Genomic DNA, 20,177 nt, shown 5'->3' on the forward strand with positions numbered 1-20,177 from the left:
TTTAAGGAAGCACCAAATCAATTTCCAAAGTGTTTGTACCATTCTACATTCCCACCAGCAGAGCATAAGTGTTCCAGTCTCTCCACAACCTCTCCAACATTTATTCTTCTGTGTTTTCTGGCTTAATGCCAGCCTTCTTGGAGTAAGATGGTATCTCATTGCAGTTTTGATTTGCATTTCTGTAATGGCTAATGATTGAGAGCATGTCCTCATGTATGTCTCAGCCGCCTGAATGTCGTCTTCAGTGGAGCGTCTGTTCATATCCTTTGCCCATTTTTTAATCGGTTGTCTTTTTGTTGTTGTGGTTTTGCAGTATCTTGTCGACTTTAGAGATTAGACCTGATCAGATATGTTATAGCCAAAAAATTTTTTCAGTCTTTTGGTGAAGTCTTTGGATGAGCATAAGTATTTGATTTTTAGGAGCTCCCAGTTATCTAGTTTCTCTTGTGGTGTGTGTGCATTGTTAGCTGTGGTTTGGATTCTGTTCATGCCATGTAGTAGGGCTCCTAGGGTTGTCCCTACTTTTTCTTCCATGATCTTTATCGTTTTAGATTTTATGTTCAGGACTCCGATCCATTTTGAGTTAGTTTTTTTTACTTGGAGTTAGGTATGGGTCTTGTTTCATTTTTTTGCAGATGGATATTCAGTTATGCCAGAATCATTTATTAAAGAGACTGCCTTTTCCTGATTTAAATAGGGTAGCTATGAGTCGGAATCGACTCGACGGCACTGGTTTTGGTTTTGGTTTTTGGTTTGGACCTTTGTCAAATGTCAGCTGCTCATAATGAAACCAAACCCACTGCCGTTGAGTCGATTCTGACTCATAGCGACCCTATAGGACAGAGTAGAACTGACCTGCAGAGTTTCCAAGGAGCACCTGGCGGATTCCAACTGCTGACCTTTTGGTTAACAGCCGTACAATTAAGGACTACGCCACCAGGGTTTCCAGCTGCTCATAGGTGAATGAATTTGCATCTGGATTCTCAATTCCATCCCTTTGATCTATGTATCTATTGTTGTATCAGTACAAGGGTGTTTTGACTATCATGGCAGTATAATAGGTTCTAAAATCAAGTAGTGCGAGGCCTCCCACTTTATTCTTCTTCTTCAATAGTGCTTTATCCAGGCCCTCTTCCCTTTCCATATGAAGTTCGTAATTTGTTTTTCCATCTCATTTGAAAATGTCGTTGGAATTTGAATCGGGATTGCACTGTATCTGTAGATTGCTTTGGGTAGAATTCACAGTTCCATAATGTTGAGTCTTCCTACCCATGAGCAAGTGTTTTTCCACTTATTTAGTTCTCTTCATTTCTAGCAGTAGTGTCTTGTAGTTTTCTTTTTATGGATCTTTTATGTTTTTGGTTAGATTTATTTCTAAGTATTTTATCTTCTTGGGGGCTATTGTAAATGGTATTGATTTGGTGATTTCCTTTATGAAGTTCTTTTTGTTGGTGTAGAGGAATCCAACTGGTTGTTGAATGTTTTATCTTGTGTCCTGATTCTTTGCTAAAGTCTTCTATTAGTTCCAGTAGTTTTCTTGAGGATTCTTTAGGGTTTTCTCTGTATAAGATCATATTATCTGCAAGTAGGGATACTTTCACTTCTTCCGTACCAATTTGGATGCCCTTTATTTCTTTTTTTAATTGTGCTATAAGTGAAAGTTTACAATTGAAGTCAGTTTATCATACAAAAACTTATACACACATTGTTATATATCCCTAGTTGCTCTTCCGACAATGTGACAGCACACTCCTTCTCTCCACTCTGTATTTCCCGTGTCCATTCAGCCAGCTACTGTCCCTCTCTGCCTTCTCATCTTACCTGCAGACAAGAGCTGCTCACACATAGTCTTGTGTCTCCTTGACTAAGAAGCACACTCCTCACCAGTATCATTTTATGTCTTATAGTCCAATCTAATCTTTGTCTGAAGAGTTGGCTTCGGGAATGGTTTTAGTTCTTGGCTAACAGAGAGACCAGGCCCATGAGATCTGGGGTCCCTCCAGTCTCAGCCAGACCATTAAGTCTGGTGTTTTTACTAGAATTTGAGGTCTGCATTCCACTTTTCTCCTGCTCCATCAGGGATTCTCTGTCAGGGCAGTCATTGGTGGTAGCTGGGCACCATCTAGTTCTTCTTGTCTTAGGCTGATGGAGTCTCTGGTTTATGTGACCCTTTTTGTCTCTTGGGCTCATATTTTCCTTACGTCTTTGGTGCTCTTCATTCTCCTTTGCTCCAGGTGGGTTGAGACCAGTTAATGCATCTTAGATGGCCACTTGCTAGCTTTTAAGTCCCCCGATGCCACTCATCAAAGTGGGATGCAGAACATTTTCTTAATGCACTTTGTTGTGCTAAGTGACTCAGGTGTCCCCTGAAACCATGGTCCCCAGACCCCAGCCCCTTGCTGCTCTGTGCCTGGAAGTGTTTGGTTTTATTCAGGAAACTTCTTAGCTTTTGATTAAGTCCAGTTGTACTGACTTTCCCTGTATTGTGTGTTCTGCTTCTCTTCACCTAAGGCAATTCTTGTCTACTATCTAGGTAGTAAATTCCCCTCTTCCTCCCTCCCTACCCTCATAACCATCCAAGAATGTTTTCTTCTGTGTTTAAACCTTTTCTTGAGTTTTTATAAAGGTGGTCTCGTATAATATTTTTCCTTTTGTGACTGACTAATTTCACTCAGTGTAATGCCTTCCAGATTCCTCCATGTTATATTTCACAGATTCATTATTATCTTTGCATGGTATTCCATTATGTGAATAATTTGTTTATACATTCCTCCATTGATGGGCACCTTGGTTCTGTCCATCTTTTTGCTATTGTAAACAGTGCTGCAGTGTGCATATATCTGTTCGTGAATATATGTATTCCAAGGAGTGGGATGGCTGGATTGTATGGTAGTTCTATTTCTAGCTTTTAAAGGAAATGCCAACTTGATTTCCAAAGTGGTTGTACCATTTTGTATGCCCACCAGCAGTGTATAAGTGTTCCAGTCTCTCCACAACCTCTCTAACATTTATGATTTTGTGATTTTTGGATTAATGCTATCCTTTTTAGGGTGAGATGGTAATCTCATTGTAGTTTTGATTTGCATTTCTCTAATGGCTGATGATTTTGAGCATTTCCTCAGGTATCTGTTAGCTGCCTGAATGTCTTCTGTGGTGAAATACCTGTTCATGTCGCTTGACCATTTTTTAATCAGGTTATTTATCTTTTTGTTATTGACGTTTTGCAGTATCTTGCAGATTTTAGAGAATAGACGCTGATTGGCTTTGACATAGCCAGAAATTTTTTCCCGGTCTGTAGTTGTCTTTACTGTTTTGTTGAAGTCTTTGGATGAGCATAAGTGTTTGATTTTTAGAAGCTCCCAGTTACCTTGTTTCTCTTATGGTGTTTGTGCACTGTTAGTAATGTTTCGTATATTGTTTATTCCATGTGTTAGGGCTCCTAGCATGGTCCCTATTTTTTCTTCCATGATCTTGATTGTTTTAGATTTTATATTCTTGATTGTTTTAGATTTTATATTTAGGTCTTTGATCCATTTTCAGTTGGTTTTTGTGCATATTGTGATGTATGGCTCTTTTTGCATTTTTTTTGCAGAGAGCTATCCAGTTAGGCCAGCACCATTTGTTAAAGAGACTGTCTTTTCCCCTGTTAATGGACTTTGGGCCTTTGTCAAATATCACCTGCTCATAGACGGCACTAGGTTTTCTAGGTTCATAGGTGTATGAGTTTACATCTCAATTCCCAGTTCTGTTCCATTGGTCTATGTATCATCTGTTGTTGTACTGGTTCCAGGCTCTTTTGCATAACACGGAGGTATAATAGGTTCTGAAATCAGGTAGTGTGAGGCCTCCTGCTTTGTTCATCTTCTTCAGTAATGCTTTACTTATCTGGGGCCTCTTCCCTTTCTATATGAATTTGGTGATTTGTTTCTTTGTCTCATTAAAAAACGCCATTGGAATTTGGGTCAGGATTCCATTGTATCTGTAGATTGCTTTGGGTAGAATAGACATATTCACAGTGTTGAATCTTCCTATCCATGAGCAAGGTATGTTTTTCCACGTATGTAGGTCTCTTGGATTCTTGCAGTAGTGTTTTGTAGTTCTCTTTGTATAGGTATTTTATGTCTTTGGTTAGGTTTATTCCTAAGTATTTTATCTTCTTGGGGGCTACTGGACATGATACTGATTTGCTGATTTCCTCTTCGACGTTCTCTTTGTTGGTGTAGCAGAATCCAACTGATTTTTCTGTGTTTATCTTGTATCCTGATACTTTGCTGAAATCTTCTGTTAGTTCCAGTAGTTTTCTTGTGGATCCTTTAGGGTTTTCTGTGTATAACATCATACCATCTGCAAATAAATACTTTTACTTCTTTCTTACCAATTTGGAAGCCCTTTATTTCTTTTTCTGTCCTAATTGCCCTGGCTAGGACCTCTAGCGCAGTGTTGAATTTTTCAAGAGTGGTGATAAAGGGCATCCTTGTCTGGTTCCCTTTCTCAAGGGGAATGCTTTCCAGACTCTCTCCATTTAGGATGATGTTGGCTCTTGGCTTTGTGTAAATGTCCTTTATTATTTTGAGGAATTTCCCTTATATTCCTATTTTCCTGAGAATTTTTACCATGAATGGGTGTTGGACTTTGTCAGATGCCTTTTTAGCATCAGTTGATAAGATCACGTGGTTCTTGACTTTTATTTATGTGATGGATTACACTGACTGGTTTTCTGTTGTTCAACCGTCCTGCATACCCGGTATGAATCCCACTTGGTCATGGTGAATTTTTTTTTTTTAACATGTTGTTGAATTCTGTTGGCTAGAATTTTGTTGAGGATTTTTGCGTCTAAGTTCCTGAGGGATATTGTTCTCTAATTTTTTTTTTTTTTTTTTTTGCGGTGTCTGTGCCTGGTTTTGATATCAGGATTATGCTGTTCATAGAACAAGTTTGGGAGTATTCCATCCTTTTATGCACTCTGAAATACCTTTAGTAGTTGTGGTGTTAACTCTTCTTTGAAAGGTTGGTAGAGTTTTCCATTGACTCCATCAAGGCCTGGCCTTTTTTTGTTGGAAGCTTTTTAATTACCTTTTCAATCTCTTCTTTTGTTATAGGTTTATTTAGTTGTTCTGCCTCTGTTTGTGCAGGCTTTGGTAGGTTATGTGTTTTTAGAAATTTGTCCATTTCCTCCAGGTTTTCAAATTTGTTACAGTACGATTTTTCATAGTATTCTCTTATGATTCTTTTAATTCCAGCTGGGTCTCTTGTGATATCCCCCATCTCACTTCTTATTTGGGTTACTTCTTCCTTTCCTGTTTTTCTTTTGTTAATTTGGCCAATGATTTATTGATTTTGTTGATCTTTTCAAGGAATCATCTCTTGGTCTTCTTAACTGTTTCGGTTGTTTTTCTATTCTCTATTTCATTTAATTCTGCTCTAATTTTTTTTTTTTAAATTTTTATTGTGATTTAAGTCAAAGTTTGCAAATCAAGTCAGTCTCTCATACAAAAATTTATATACACCTTGCTATATACTCGTGATTGCTCTCCCCCAGTGAGATAATCTGCTCCTTCCCTCCATTCTCTCTTTTCATGTCCATTCCGTCAGCTTCTGACCCCCTCTGCCTTCTCATCTCCCCTCCAGATAGGAGATGCCAACATAGTCTCAAGTGTCCACTTCATCAAAGAAGTTCATTCTTCACCAGCATCTTTTTCTATCCCATTCTCTAGTCCAATCCCTGTCTGAAGAGTTGGGTTTGGGAATGGCTCCTGTCTTGGGCTAATAGAAGGTTGGGGGCCATGACCTCCAGAGTCCTTCTAGTCTCAGTCAGACCATTAAGCCTGGTCTTTTTATGAGAATTTTGGGACTGCTTCCCACTGCTCTCCTGCTCCCTCAGGAGTTCTCTGTTGTGTTCTCTGTTAGGTCAGTCATCAGTCGTAGCCAGGTTCTGTCTAGTTCTTCTGGTCTCAGGCTGATGTAGTCTCTGGTTTATGTGACCCTTTCTGTCTCTTGGGCTCATACTTACCTTGTGTCTTTGGTGATCTTCTTTCTCCTTTCCTTCGGGTTGAGACCAATTGATGCATCTTAGATGGCTGCTCTCTAGCGTTTAAGAGCCCAGATGCCATTCTCCAAAGTTGGATGCAGAATGTTTTCTTAATACATTTTATTATGCCAGTTGACCTAGATGTCCCCTGAAACCATAGTCCCCAAAACCCTGCCCCTGCCACGCTGGCCTTGGAAGCATTCAGTTTATTCAGGAAACTTCTTTCCTTTTCATTTAGTCCAGTTGTACTGACCTCTCCTGATTGTGTGTTGTCTTTCCTTTCACATAAAGTAGTTCTTATCTACTACTTACCCTTCTCCCTCCCTCTCTCCCTCTCCCCTCTCGTGACCATCGAAGAATATGTTCTTCTCTGTTTAAACTGTTTCTTGAGTTCTTTTAATAGTGGTCTCATACAGTATTTGTCCTTTTGGAACTGACTAATTTCACTCAGCATAATGCCTTCCATGTTACGAAACGTTTCACAGATTCATCGTTGTTCTTTATTGATGCATAGTATTTCATTGTGTGAATATACCGTAATTTTTTTATCCATTCATCCGTTGATGGACACCTTGGTTACTTCCATCTTTTTGCTATTGTAAACAGTGCTGCAGTGAACATGGGTGTGCATATATCTGTTCAAGTAAAGGCTCTTATTTCTCTAGGATATATTCCAAGGAGTGGGATTGCTGGATCGTATGGTAGTTCTATTTCTAGCTTTTTAAGGAAGTGCCAAATCGATTTCCAAAGTGGTTGTACCATTTTACATTCCCACTAGCAGTACAGAAGTGTTCCAGTCTCTCCACAACCTCTCCAATATTTATTATTTTGTGTTTTTTGGATTAATGCCAGCCTTGTTGGAGTGAGGTAGAATCTTATTGTAGTTTTGATTTGCATTTCTCTAATGACTAATGATAGTGAGCATTTCCTCATGTATCTGTTAGCTACCTGAATGTCTTCTTTAGTGAAGTGTGTGCTCATATCTTTTCCCCATTTTTTCATTGGGTTATTTGTCTTTTTGTAGTTGAGTTTTTGCAGTATCATATTGATTTTAGAGATCAGACTCTGATCAGAAATGTCATAGCTAAAAATTTTTTCCTGGTATGTAGGTAATCTTTTTACTCTTTTGGTGAAGTCTTTGGATGAGCATAGGTGTTTGATTTTTAGGAGCTCCCAGTTACCTAGTTTCTCGTCTGCATTGTTAGTAGTGTTTTGTATAATGTTTATGCCATGTATTAGGGCTCCTAACGTTGATGCTATTTTTCTTCCATGATCTTGATCATTTGAGATTTTATATTTAGGTCTTTGATCCATTTTGAGTCGGTTTTTGTGCATGGTGTGAGGTATGGGTCTTGTTTCATTTTTTTGCTGATGGATATCCAGTGATTGCAGCACCATTTGTTAAAAAGACTGTCTTTTCCCCATTTAACTGATTTGGGGCCTTTGTCAAATATCAGCTGCTCATATGTGGATGGATGTATGTCTGGATTCTCAATTCTCTTCCATTGGTCTTTGTGTCTGTTGTACCAGTACCAGCCTGTTTTGGCTACTGTGGTGGTATAATAGGTTCCAAAATCAGGTAAAGTAAGGCTTCCCACTTTGTTGTTCTTTTTAAGTAATGCTTTACTTATCTGGGGCCTCTTTCGCTTCCGTGTGAAGTTGGTGATTTGTTTCTCTATCTCATTAAAGAATGTCTTTGGATATTGGATTGGAACTGCATTAAATCTGTAGATCAGTTTTGGTAGAATAGACATTTTTGCAATGTTAAGTTTTCTTATCCATGAGCAAGGTATGTTTTTCCACTTATGGAGGTCTCCTTTTTTGTTTCTTGCAGAAGTGTTTTGTAGTTTTCTTTGTATGAGTCTTTTACATCTCTGGTAAGATTTATTCCCAAGTATTTTATCTTCTTGGGGGCTACTGTAAATGGTATTGATTTTGTGATTTCCTCTTGGATGTTCTTTTTGTTGGTGTAGAGTAATCCAGCTGATTTTTTGTCTGTTTATCTGATTGTAAATCTGACAGATACACCCATAACTGTGTATGTACCCAAAAGCAATAAAGCATTCTGTGGTAGAAAAATCATGCTAATTTTATGGCAGACATTAGGTGTACACTTAACTATAAGGCACGCATCAGTGCTTTCTTGCCAAAGACCACCTGGAACACACTGGTATTGAACAAGTTGAGTTTATGACTCATTGCAGTGAGGGAAAACACACACTGTCTTAGTTTCTTAAGGCTGGTGTTAACAGAAATAATATCAGTGTATGGTTTTAACAAACAAAATTTTATTTTCTCAGCCTGTCAAACGAAAAACCAAACCCGCTTCTGTTGAGTTGATTCCAACTCATAGCGACCCTATAGGACAGGGTAGAATCGTCCCATAGAGTTTCCAAGGAGTGCCTGGTGAATTTGAACTGCCAACCTTCTGGTTATCAGCCATTGGACCTAACAACTACGCCGCTAGGGTTTCCTTTTCTCAACCTAAGCACTGGCTAATGAAGAAGGCTCTGTTTCTGTCAGCTCTGGAGGAAAGTTCTTATCTCTTTTCAGCTTCTGTTCCACACTTCCTTGGTGATACTCATGTGATGTGGCATCTATCTGTCCCTCCCCATTCACTGTTAATGTCACAGGGGTGGCTCCTGGCAGTCCAGGGTTGGAAATGACCAAAACTGGACCAACCAAAGTTCAGTTTCTTGCCATGTTTGTACTTGTAACCTTAAACTCAGGAGCTGTCGGTAGGCATGTTTTTCTGCCACATTGACTGGAAGATCAGAAGGAGCCAGTCAGTGTGTGTTGTGTATGTCGTTGAGTTGATTCTGACTCATGGCAACTGTATAGGACAGACTAGAACTGCCCTATAGGGTTTCCTTGGCTATAATCTTTATAAGAGAAGATTGCCAGATATTTTCTCCCACGAAGTGTCTGGTGGGTTTGAATTGCCAACGTTTCAGATAGCAGCCAAGTGCTTAACCATTGTACTGCGGGGAACAGTGGTGTGGTCCTCTGGTCGTGTTTGGATTAAGTAAACCTCTCTGCAGTGCCTCTCAGAGCGTTTACTATGCTGATATGTATTGTCAGTTTCCCAGAGGTGGGTAGCTAAACTCCTAAACTCATTTGACCATGGAGTGTCTGGAGGGATGAATAGGTAGGTGGAGGACAGGGTATATCTGCGGCAGGGAGACTATTTTGTATGATACTTCAGTGGTGGACCTGTGATACGCGTTTGTCAAAACTCACAGAACTGTACAATAGGAAGAGTGAACCCTAATATAAAGTGTGGACTTCGGTTAATAATAATGTATTCAGATTGGGTCATCAGTCGTAACATATGTACCACAGTTAGGCAAGACACTATAGGAAAAACTGGGTGCAGGGGAAAGAGGCTTATGTGGGAACTCTCTGTACTTTCTGCACAATTTTTCAAGAGTGTTTGTACAACTTGAAGAATGTTATCCATATCTCTAAATGGTTCAGGTAGAAATGGTTGAATTGTATGTTATGTATATTTTCACCTCAGTAACAACAAAAAAGAAAAAACAAACAGGCAGCAAGTATAAACCAAACCGAACCCATTATTGTCGAGTTGATTCTGACTTGACAACGACCCTGTAGACCAGAGTAGAACTGTCCTGTAGGGTTTCCAAGGAGCTGCTGATGGATTCAAACTGCTGACCTTTTGGTTAGCAGTTGAGCTCTTATCTTAACCACTGTGCCACCAGAGCTCCGAAGGTATAGTGTGTGCTTAAGAACACAAACCCTGGGTTTAAATTCCAACTCCAATACTTAATACGTACGTGAAAGTTACTTCTCTGTGCCTTAGTTTTCTCATTTATAAAATGGTGCTAATAATAAATGTCCCTACTTCACAGTACTGCTATAAAGTTTGAATGAACTAAAATGATAAAAGTGTTTAGAACAATACTGGCACAAATACAAACACCATGTACAGGTTTACTATTAGTACGGCCTCTCCATTAGATAATTGAGCAGAGGGAGCAGGGGAGACTGATGTCCTACCAGAACCTGCCTGGATCCATCTGCCTGGGCCCCGCTTCTAGGTCAGAGCGCCAGAAACATTGAACTCCACAAATCCATCAAACCCAGAATGTCTGCAGGCAGAGCGTCAATACAGCCCAGATTTTTACAAATGCTTTTGATGGCAGAAAGAAAAAAGGAGGTGCCCAAAGCATACCGGACCCTAGAATTCCTTCACACTCTTCTAGAGGGCTAACTCTGGCTGTTTTCTCAGAGACTTCTCTGAGGACACCACTGTGGACCTTGGGGTAGCAGGCCTGCAAGGGGCCGCCTTGGCCCTGCTACACTGAATGCAAAGGACAAGGAAAGATGGAGATAGGAGGGCAGGAAGGGGTGGGTCAAGGTGTAGTCTCCTTATCTGCTATTAACCCCTGCCTTTCTATAGCTCACCTTTATGCTGGCCTGAAGCTTCTTCAGCTCTTTGAAAAATTTAGAACCCAGATCAGGGATCCAAATGCCACATTCTTCCCAGAGATGCCTTCTGATTAAAAATGGCTGTAACTTAGTATTGCCTTGTATTATGAAAATGGAGTCTCCATTGTCAAAATAAACTGTTTTCAAACAACATACATCCTTCCCCAGCCATCCCTCAAGTATCACTAAAACGGAACATGGTTGCCTCCTGGGTGCAGCTGGAATGGCAGCTTCCAGATGAGCCTTTCCAGAGTCGGGCTCGTTTCTTCCCCTCACATTCTGGAACTGCAGCAGCAGCCACAGACTCAACGTGCAATATTTTGCTTTTACAAAATTTACTCTAGTGAATGTAAAAGCAAATTTATAAATAATACCATGGGTCAAAGAAGAAATATCCAAAAAACTTAGAAGACATTTTTAAATAAGTGAAAATGAAAATACAACTTATCAAAATTTGTGGGATGCAGTGAAAGCAGTATTTATACAGGGATTTTAGAGCATTTAATGCCCAAATTAGAAAAGAAGTATATAATATTAATAACCATCTTAGGAAACTATAAGAAGAGCAAGTTGAATCCTAAGTAAGCAGAAGAAAAGAAATAATAAATATCAGGAAACAAATCAACAAAAATGAGAACAGAAAACAAAAGATGGTCCTTTGAGAAGATAGGTAATTTGGTAAACTTCTAGCTAGGGTAACTAAGAAAAAAAGAAGACACAAATGTTATTTAGTACTGTGTTGTTGTTTTGGGATTTTATGGCTGTTTTTCTGTTCTTGATTTCTAGTTTAATTCCATTGTGGTCTGAGAGTATACAAATTCAGTCTTTTAAATTTGTTAAGGTACGTTTTCTGGGTCAGAATTCGGTTTAATTTGATTACTATGCCCTGTAGCTTAGACTGTCCCTTGTTGTTTTTGGATGATTTAGTCTATGATGTCAACTAGATCAAGTCATTTGATGGTGTTATTAGCTCAAATGTGTCCCTCCTGATTTCGTACCCACTAGATCTGTCAAACGAGTGGTGTCAGTGTGAGTCGGAATTGACGTCATGACAGTGGATTTGGTTTGGAGTTGTCAGTTACTGGTACAGGATGTTGAAATCTCCATGTATAGTATTTGATTCATTTATTTTTCCTTGAAGTCCTATTAGTTTTTGTCTCATGTATTTTGGTGCTCTGTCGTTAAGCACATACACATTAAGGATTATGTCTTCGTAGATAATTGACCCTTTTATCATGTCATGCCCCTCTTTATCCCTAATCATTTTCCTTGCTCCGAAATTAATGTAGTTACTCCATTTTTCTTTTGAGTTTCTTTTACTTTTAATTTATCTTTATGTTTAAAATGTCATGTTGATAATACAGTCTCTACTTTTTGATTGGTGTACTTAGACCATTGATGTTTAAAATGATTTCCGATACAGTTGGACTGATTTCTACCAAATGTGTTAGTGTTTTCTATTCATCGCCCTTATTTTTTGTTTTCTTTCATCTTACACTCTTTTTCTGTCTCCTTTTGTTTTAACTGGGCTTGAAATAATATTTTGTACCCTCACATCTTAGTCTATCAATTATACTTTTTTAGTAGTTTCCTTATATTTGCCAGTAATTCCAGTTGACATTCAGGTAACATACCACTTTCGAAGTAGTTGTTAGTTGCTGTTGAATTGATTCCAACTCATAGCGACCCCGTGTGTGCAAAGTAGAAGTGCTACATAGGATTTTCAAGGCTGCAACCTTACAGAAACGGTTGCCAAACCTGTCTTCTAAGGCACCTCTGGGCTGGTACTTGCACATTTAACTGTTTGTGGCACCCTGTTGACTCACTTCTGGGAAGTGGAAGTACGTTATAATAGTAATCTCAGTTCCTCCTAATAACATTTTTGTCATTCATTTATTTGTAAACTATAATCACAGAGTATGTTGTTTCTGTTATTTTTTAAACAAGCTGTTAACTCTTAGATCAATTAAGAATAAGAAAAAGAAAAGATTTTATTTTACCTTCATTTATTCATTCTCTAATGTTAGTTCTTTATATAGATCAAAGTTTCTGGTCCATATCATTTTCCTTCTCTCTGAAAAACTTTTTTAAATTTCTAGTAAGGAAGGTCTACTGGAAATAAATTTCATCAGTTTTTACCCAAAAAGTCTTTATTTCTCCTTCATTTTTTTGAATGATCATTTTGCTGGTTGCAGAATTCTAGATTGGTGGTTTTTTCTCCTAACACTAAATATTTCACTCTACCCTCTTCTTTTTTAGAAAAAAAATAATTTTTATTGTGCTTTAAGTGAAAGTTTACAAATCAAGTCAGTTTCACAGCAAAAACTCTACCCTCTTCTTAAGTCCCATGTAATTCTTAACCCTTCTCTATAGGAAGGTTTTCCCCTCTTCTGGCTTATTTCAGTGTTTTTTATTTTCTGTTGTTTGAATATAATATGACTAGGTATGGATTTTTTTTGGTATTTATTTACTGGGTTATCTTGCTTGGTGTTCTCTGAATGTCCTGGATCTGTAGTTTTTTGTCTGTTATTAATTTTGCAAAATTTTCAGCCATTATTATCTCAAATATTTCTTCTCTTCTACTTTCTTTCCTTTCTAATATTCTCAGTATGTGAATGGTCCACTTTTTTTGTCTGTCCCACAATTCTTGGATATTCTATTTTTTTTTATCCTTTTTTCTCTTTGCATTTCAGTTTCAGAAGTTTGTATTGACATATCTTCAAGCTCTGATTCTGTTCTGTTAGAATATTTCTGATTTCTAGAATTTCCTTTGGATTCTTTGTTCCATATCTCTTCTTGAGGGCAGGACTTATTAAAGAGAACAGAATGCTTTGGGAAGTTTCAAAATACTTTTCCCCTTTCTGTAAGCACAAGGGAATTTTTCTCGGATCTTCACTCTTAGGACATATTAGGATTCCTGGAGGTAAAACTCACAAAACTGGGTGCCCTTGGTGTTTTTAACCATCAAGCTTGTCCATACTGACTCACTCCAGCAATTCAGTTAGTTAGTTTTCCTGCTCCAGTACTGACCCTAGTGGTGGTTTCTATTTCTGGACTCCCGGTATGATTCTCTGTATCTGTGTGTCCCTCTAGTTTTGGGGCAGTAGTTTGCCCTGTGACCCCAATTTTTTGAGTTCACTATGTTCAGTTTTTATTCTTGTTGTGAGGATGGGAATCATGACTTACAAACTTCTTACATATAGGACTAGAAACTGGAAGTTTTCATTTGTGTTTTATATCATTACTATTTTAGTTTCCTATTACTTTTTTTAAAATAATTTTTATTATGCATTAAGTGAAAGTTTATAAATCAAGTCAGTCTCCCACATATAAACTTATATACACCTTACTACATACTCCCATTTACTCTCGCCATTAATGAGTCAGCCCGCTCCCTCCTTCCAGTCTCTCCTTTCGTGACCGTTTTGCCAGTTTCTAACCCCCTCTACCCTCCCATCTCCCCTCTAGGCAGGAGATGCCAACATAGACTCAAGTGTCCACCTGATACAAATAGCTCACTCCTCATCAGCATCTCTCTCCAAACCATTGTCCAGTCCAGTCCACGTCTGATGAGTTGTCTTCGGGAATGGTTCCTGTCCTGGGCCAACAGAAGGTTTTGGGACCATGACTGCTGGGATTCTTCTGGTCTTAGACCATTAAGTCTGGTCTTTTTATGAGAATTTGGGGTCTGCATCCCACTGTTCTGCTCCCTCAGGGGTTCTCTGTTGTGCTTCTTGTCAGGGCAGTCATCAGTTGTGGCCAGGCACCATCCAGTTCTTCTGGTATTAGGATGATGGAAGTCTCTGTGTGGCCCTTTCTGTCTCTTGGGCTCATAATTACCTTGTGACCTTGGTGTTCTTCATTCTCCTTTGATCCAGGTGGGTTGAGACTCATTGATGCATCTTAGATGGCTGCTTATTAGCATTTAAGACCCCAGACGCCACACTTTAAAGTGGTATGCAGAATGTTTTTTTAATAGAATTAATTTTGCCAGTTGACTTAGGTGTCCTCTGAAGCCACAGTCCCCAAACCCCCGCCCTTGCTCCGCTGACCTTCGAAGCATTCAGTTTATTCAGGAAACTTCTTTGCTTTTGGTCCAGTACAGTTGAGCTGTCCTTCCCTGTATTAAGTGTTATCCTTCCCTTCACCTAAAGTAGTTCTTACCTACTGTCTAATCTGTAAATAGCCCTCTCCCGCCCTCCCTCCATCCCCCCCTCGTAACCACAAAAGAATGAGTTCTTCTCAGTTTAAACTATTTCTCAAGATCTTATAATAGCAGTCTTATACAATATTTATCCTTCTGCATCTGACTAATTTCACTCAGCATAATGCTTTCCAGGTTCCTCCATGTTATGAAATGTTTCACAGATTCATCACTGTCCTTTATTGATGCGTAGTATTCCATTGTGTGAGTATACCATAATTTATTTCTCCATTCATTCGTTAATGGACACCTTGGTTGCTTCCAGCTTTTTGCTGTTGTAAACAGTGCTGCAATAAACATGGGTGTGCATACATCTGTTCGTGTAAAGGCTCTTATTTCTCTAGGATATATTCCGAGGAGTGGGATTTCTGAGTTGTATGATAGTTCTATTTCTAGCTTTTTTTTTTTTTTTTTTAAATTTTTATTGAACTTTAAGTGAACGTTTACAAATCAAGTCAGTCTGTCACATACAAGCTTATATACACCTTACTCCATTTTTTTTTTTCCATACTCCCACTTACTCTCCCCCAATGAGTCAGCCCTTCCAGTCTATCCTTTCGTGACAATTTTGCCAGTTTCTAACCTTCTCTACCCTCCAGACAGGAGATGCCAACACAGTTTCAAGTGTCCACCTGATAACAAGTAGCTCACTCTTCATCAGCATCTCTTTCCAACCCATTGTCCAATCCCTTCCATGTCTGATGAGTTGTCTTCGGGGATGGATCCTGTCCTGGGCCAAGAGAAGGTTTGGGGACCATGACCGCCGGGATTCCTCTAGTCTCAGTCAGACCATTAAGTCTGGTCTTTTTATGAGAATTTGGGGTCTGCATCCCACTGATCTCCTGCTCCCTCAGGGGTTCTCTGTTGTGCTCCCTGTCAGGGGAGTCATCGGTTGTGGCCGGGCACCGTCTAGTTCTTCTGGTCTCAGGATGATGTAAGACTCTGGTTCATGTGGCCCATTCTGTCTCTTGGGCTCATAGTTGTTGTGTGACCTTGGTGTTCTTGTTCTTCATTCTCCTTTGATCCAGGTGGGTGAAGACCCATTGATGCATCTAGATGGCCGCTTGTTAGCCTTTAAGACCCCAGATGCCACATTTCAAAGTGGGATGCAGAATGTTTTCATAATAGTATTATTTTGCCAATTGACTTAGAAGTTCCCTTAAGCCATAGTCCCCAAACCACCGCCCTTGCTCCACTGACCTTTGAAGCATTCAGTTTATTCCGGAAACTTCTTTGCTTTTGGTCCAGTCCATTTGAGCTGACCTTCCATGTATTGAGTATTGTCCTTCCCTTCACCTAAAATAGTTCTTATCTACCAACTAATCAGTAAATAACCCTCTCCCACCCTCCTTCCCTCCCCGCCTCGTAACCACAAAAGAATGTGTTCTTCTCAGTTTATACTGTTTCTCAAGATCTTATAATAGTGGTCTTATACAATATTTGTCCTTTTGCCTCTGACTCATTTCACTCAGTGTAATGCCTTCCAGGTTCCTCCATGTTATGAAATGTTTCACAGATTCGTCACTGTTGTTTATCCATGCGCAGTATTCCATTGTGTGAATATACCACAATTTATTCAGCCATTCATCTGTTGATGGACACCTTGGTTGCTTCCAGCTTTTTGCTATTGTAAACAGTGCTGCAATAAACATGGGTGTGCATATATCTGTTTGTGTGAAGGCTCTTATTTCTCTAAGGTATATTCCAAGGAGTGGGATTTCTGGGTTGTATGGTAGTTTCATTTCTAGCTTTTTAAGGAAACGCCAGATCGATTTCCAAAGTGGTTTTACCATTTGACATTCCCACCAGCAGTGTATAACAGTTCCAATCTCTCCACAGCCTCTCCAACATTTATTATTTTGTGTTTTTTGGATTAATGCCAGCCTTGTTGGAGTGAGATGGAATCTCATCGTAGTTCTATTGTGCATTTCTCTAATGGCTAATGATCGAGAGCATTTTCTCATGTATCTGTTAGCCGCCTGAATATCTTCTTTAGTGAAGTGTGTGTTCATATCCTTTGCCCAATTTTTAAATGGGTTGTTTGTCTTTTTGTGGTTGAGTTTTGACAGAATTATATAGATTTTAGAGATCAGGCACTGGTCAGAGATGTCATAGCTGAAAATTTTTTCCCAATCTGTAGGTGGTCTTTTTACTCTTGGTAAAGTCTTTAGATGAGCATAGGTGTTTGATTTTTAGGAGCTCCCAGTTTTCTGGTTTCTCTTTGTCATTTTTAATAATGTTTTGTATTCTGTTTATGCCTTGTATTAGGGCTCCTAACATCCCTGTTTTTTCTTCCGTGATCTTTATCATTCCTATTACTTTTTTTATACTATTAATTTATGCTGCTTTAATTTTTCCAGTTTCCCAAATGTATATGTTTAGCCTATTGCTAATGCCCTTTTCTTTATGAGGTATAAACAATGTATGTTCTCTTTCCTGGGCATGAGGGTCATTGGAGCCCTTTGACTCCTGTGTGCGTCTGTTTTGGGACTTGTTGAAGTCAATGAGTGTCTGAAATCTCTATGATTGCAAAGTCATCACAGTCTGCTTCAAAGGTTTTAGAATTGAAAGTGCAAATTTTTTTTTTTCTAACCAAGCTAGGATTCACTCACTTGTGTTTTCTAAAATGATTATTTTGCTTCTCCCTGCACTAACTCAATAAAATGTTTGTCTTACTGCTTATCCCTTTACTGTGATAACATTTTTTGTAAAACTTATCACCACTTAACATTTTATTTATTGTCCATACCCTAAGAACTTATGATCCATGTGCATGTAGGTATTTCTGTTTTGTTCATTTTTAATTTTATTTGCCGGCCTGAACTAAGGTCTGTGTCAGTATTATCCAAATCAGTTTTATTAAATAAAGGAGCTACAGATAAGGGCTTAAAGGAAAGCAGTCTTGAGACATAGGGCTTTCTTAACTAAATAGGCTATTTCCTTTGTCTTCTCTTCCTCATACCGAGCAGGGCTCTAGGTCATCCATGATGTTATTGGAGAATAACAGAGTGAATAGCAAAAAAACTGTATGCATATGAACAAAAATACAGTTGTTAGGAATTTAGGCTTTAAAGGCAAATTGACCTGCATTCTGGCTCAACAACATTGAGCAAGTGGTTAATTTGTTGAAAAATAAGTGACAGACGTAAAAATTCATAATTTTGAAAAATAATATTCTGTTTTCTGTAAGTGGTCCTATTACCTCCTGATTACCTGTGTACATATATGTGTATGTGTGTGTGTGTGTGTGTATATATATGTTGCTATCAAGTTGATTCTTACTCATAGCAACTGTTTTAGTCAGCTAGTGCTGCTATAACCGAAATACCACAAGCGGGTGGCTTTAATAAAGAGAAATTTAGTTCTCCATAGTAAAGTAGGCTGAAAGTCCAAATTCAGGGCATCATCTTCAGGGACAGGCTTTCTCTCTCTGTTGGCCTTCTCATCAGTCTTCCCCCGGACTAGGAGCTTCTCCATGCAGGGACTCTGGGTTCAAAGGACATGCTCTGCTCCTGGCACTGCTTTCTTGGTGGTATGCAGTCCTCCCCTGCTGGCTTCTCTTTTTATCTCTTGAGAGATAAAAAGTGGTGCAGGCCACACCCCAGGGAAGCTCCCTGTACACTGGATCAGGGACGTGACCTAGGTAAGGGTGTTATAATCCTACCGTAATCCTCTTTAAGATAAGCTTTCAATCACAAAGTGGAGGACAACTGCACACTATTGGGAATCATGGCCTAACCAATTTGACACGTATTTTGGTGGAATACAATTCAATTTGTGACAGCAACCCTATAGGACAGGGTAGAACTGCCACATAGGGTTTCTAAGAAGCAGCTGCCAGATTCAAACTGCGGACCTTTTTGGTTAGTGGCTGAACTCTTAACTACTGGGCCACCAGTGCTCTCATTACCTGGGTGCTTAAAGAAAATAAGACCAGTTAAGAGCAGTGGTTGCCAGTTCATTTGTGTGGTCCCCTGGGCCTTCCATGGCTGGTGCTATGGATTGAGTTGTGTCCCACCAAAATATGTGTCAACTTGCTTAGGCTATGATTTCCAGTATTGCGGTTTTTTTCCATTTTGTGATTGATGTGATTTTCCTATATGTTGTAAACCCAATCTCTGACTGTGGTTAATGAGGCAAGACTGGGTTATGTTAAAGAGGATTAGGGTGGGATGTAACACCCTTACTCAGGTCACATCCCTGATCCAATGAAAAGAGAGTTTCCCTGGGGTGTGGCCTACCTCACCTTTTATCTTACAAGAGATAAAAAGAAAGCGAAGTGAGCAGAGAGTGGGGGAACCGCATACCACCAAGAAAGCAGTGCCTGGAGCAGAGCCTGTCCTTTGGACCCAGGGTTCCTGCTCAGAGAAGCTCCTAGACCACAGGAAGATTGATGACAATGACCTTCCTCCAGAGCTGACAGAGAAAGCTTTCCCAGGGAGTTGGCGCCCTGAATTCAGACTTCTAGCCTACGAGACTATGAGAGGATAAACTTCTGTTTGTTAAAGCCATCCAGTTGTGGTATTTGTGTTATAGCAGCACTAGATAACCGAGACAGCTGGTGAGGGGCAAATGGAAAACCTGCCAGTCCTAGCGTTTCTAAGTTGTTAATATCTCATCCTACTTTCACCCTGTTCTTCATGTTTCGTAGAGTGTTCTGTTGGGTCTTATGGAAAGAGGTAAACTTGATTTTTTCAGAAGGAAATGATCTCAGTAAGGAAATGAGACTAATTTGTAGAGCATTTATGTAATTTCTTCCATGTGCTCTGACTATTCTAGACCATAAAGACAGAGAAGAATAAGACTGGAATTGGTCACAGTAAAACTGTGGAGAGATAAATTCATGTGCTGAAAGTATTGTAAACTCTATGAGGCAGGATGCAGTCAGTGAGAAGGAGAATGTAGATAGTGAAGGGAAGAGGCTAATGGCTAAACCCTAGAGTATACCCTGGTACATACAATACAGAACCTTGTTTCAAATTCCTACGAATTCTTGGTTCCTCAGGACTCTCAGTCTCACCCATTCTTTTGCACTTATTGGAGTACCTGGTACTTTTGTGAACCAGAATGTCGGATGTTTTAGGACTCCGTGGTCATTGAGGATGTGGCTGTGGACTTTACCCCAGAAGAGTGGGCTTTGCTGGATGTTGCTCAGAGGAAACTCTACAGAGATGTGATGATGGAAACCTTCAGAAACCTGGCTTCAGTGGGTAAGGATGGCATCATTTTTGTTATTTATGTCTTGAGCGAACAAATATACTCATTGATCTTGCTCCAGTATTTGGGCTGAGGAATGAGAATACATGTTAATGATGACAAGCATGGTAATTTGCTCTATGGAGTTCACATAGCTTTCCTCCCATATGAACCGAAACCTATGTATTAAAGTGACTTTTTATTTATCTTGTGGTTAAAAAAGCCTTCAGGCTCTTAAAGTGTTTATAAGTATGAGCATTGGCTCTAAGGGTCATTTTGGGGCACAGAGAAATTTGT

General features: G+C 39.3%; 1 protein-coding gene across 5 annotated transcripts in view; it reads left to right on the plus strand.

Annotated features, from left to right (window-relative positions):
• The window catches only part of LOC126072189 (zinc finger protein 345-like), a 112,364-nt gene that overhangs the window by 87,028 nt on the left and 5,159 nt on the right, over nucleotides 1–20,177 (plus strand). For 3 of the 5 annotated variants that reach the window (XM_049876980.1, XM_049876977.1, XM_049876982.1), the window contains exon 3: nucleotides 19,768–19,894. The exons of the other annotated variants lie outside the window; for them this stretch is intronic. In XM_049876980.1, the coding sequence (XP_049732937.1) occupies nucleotides 19,768–19,894 (127 nt within the window). The remainder of the gene's footprint in view (nucleotides 1–19,767; nucleotides 19,895–20,177) is intronic. 5 annotated transcript variants of the gene reach the window in all.

Source organism: Elephas maximus, chromosome 3 (genome assembly GCF_024166365.1).
Source record: "Elephas maximus indicus isolate mEleMax1 chromosome 3, mEleMax1 primary haplotype, whole genome shotgun sequence".
Classification (NCBI taxonomy): Eukaryota; Metazoa; Chordata; class Mammalia; order Proboscidea; family Elephantidae; genus Elephas; species Elephas maximus.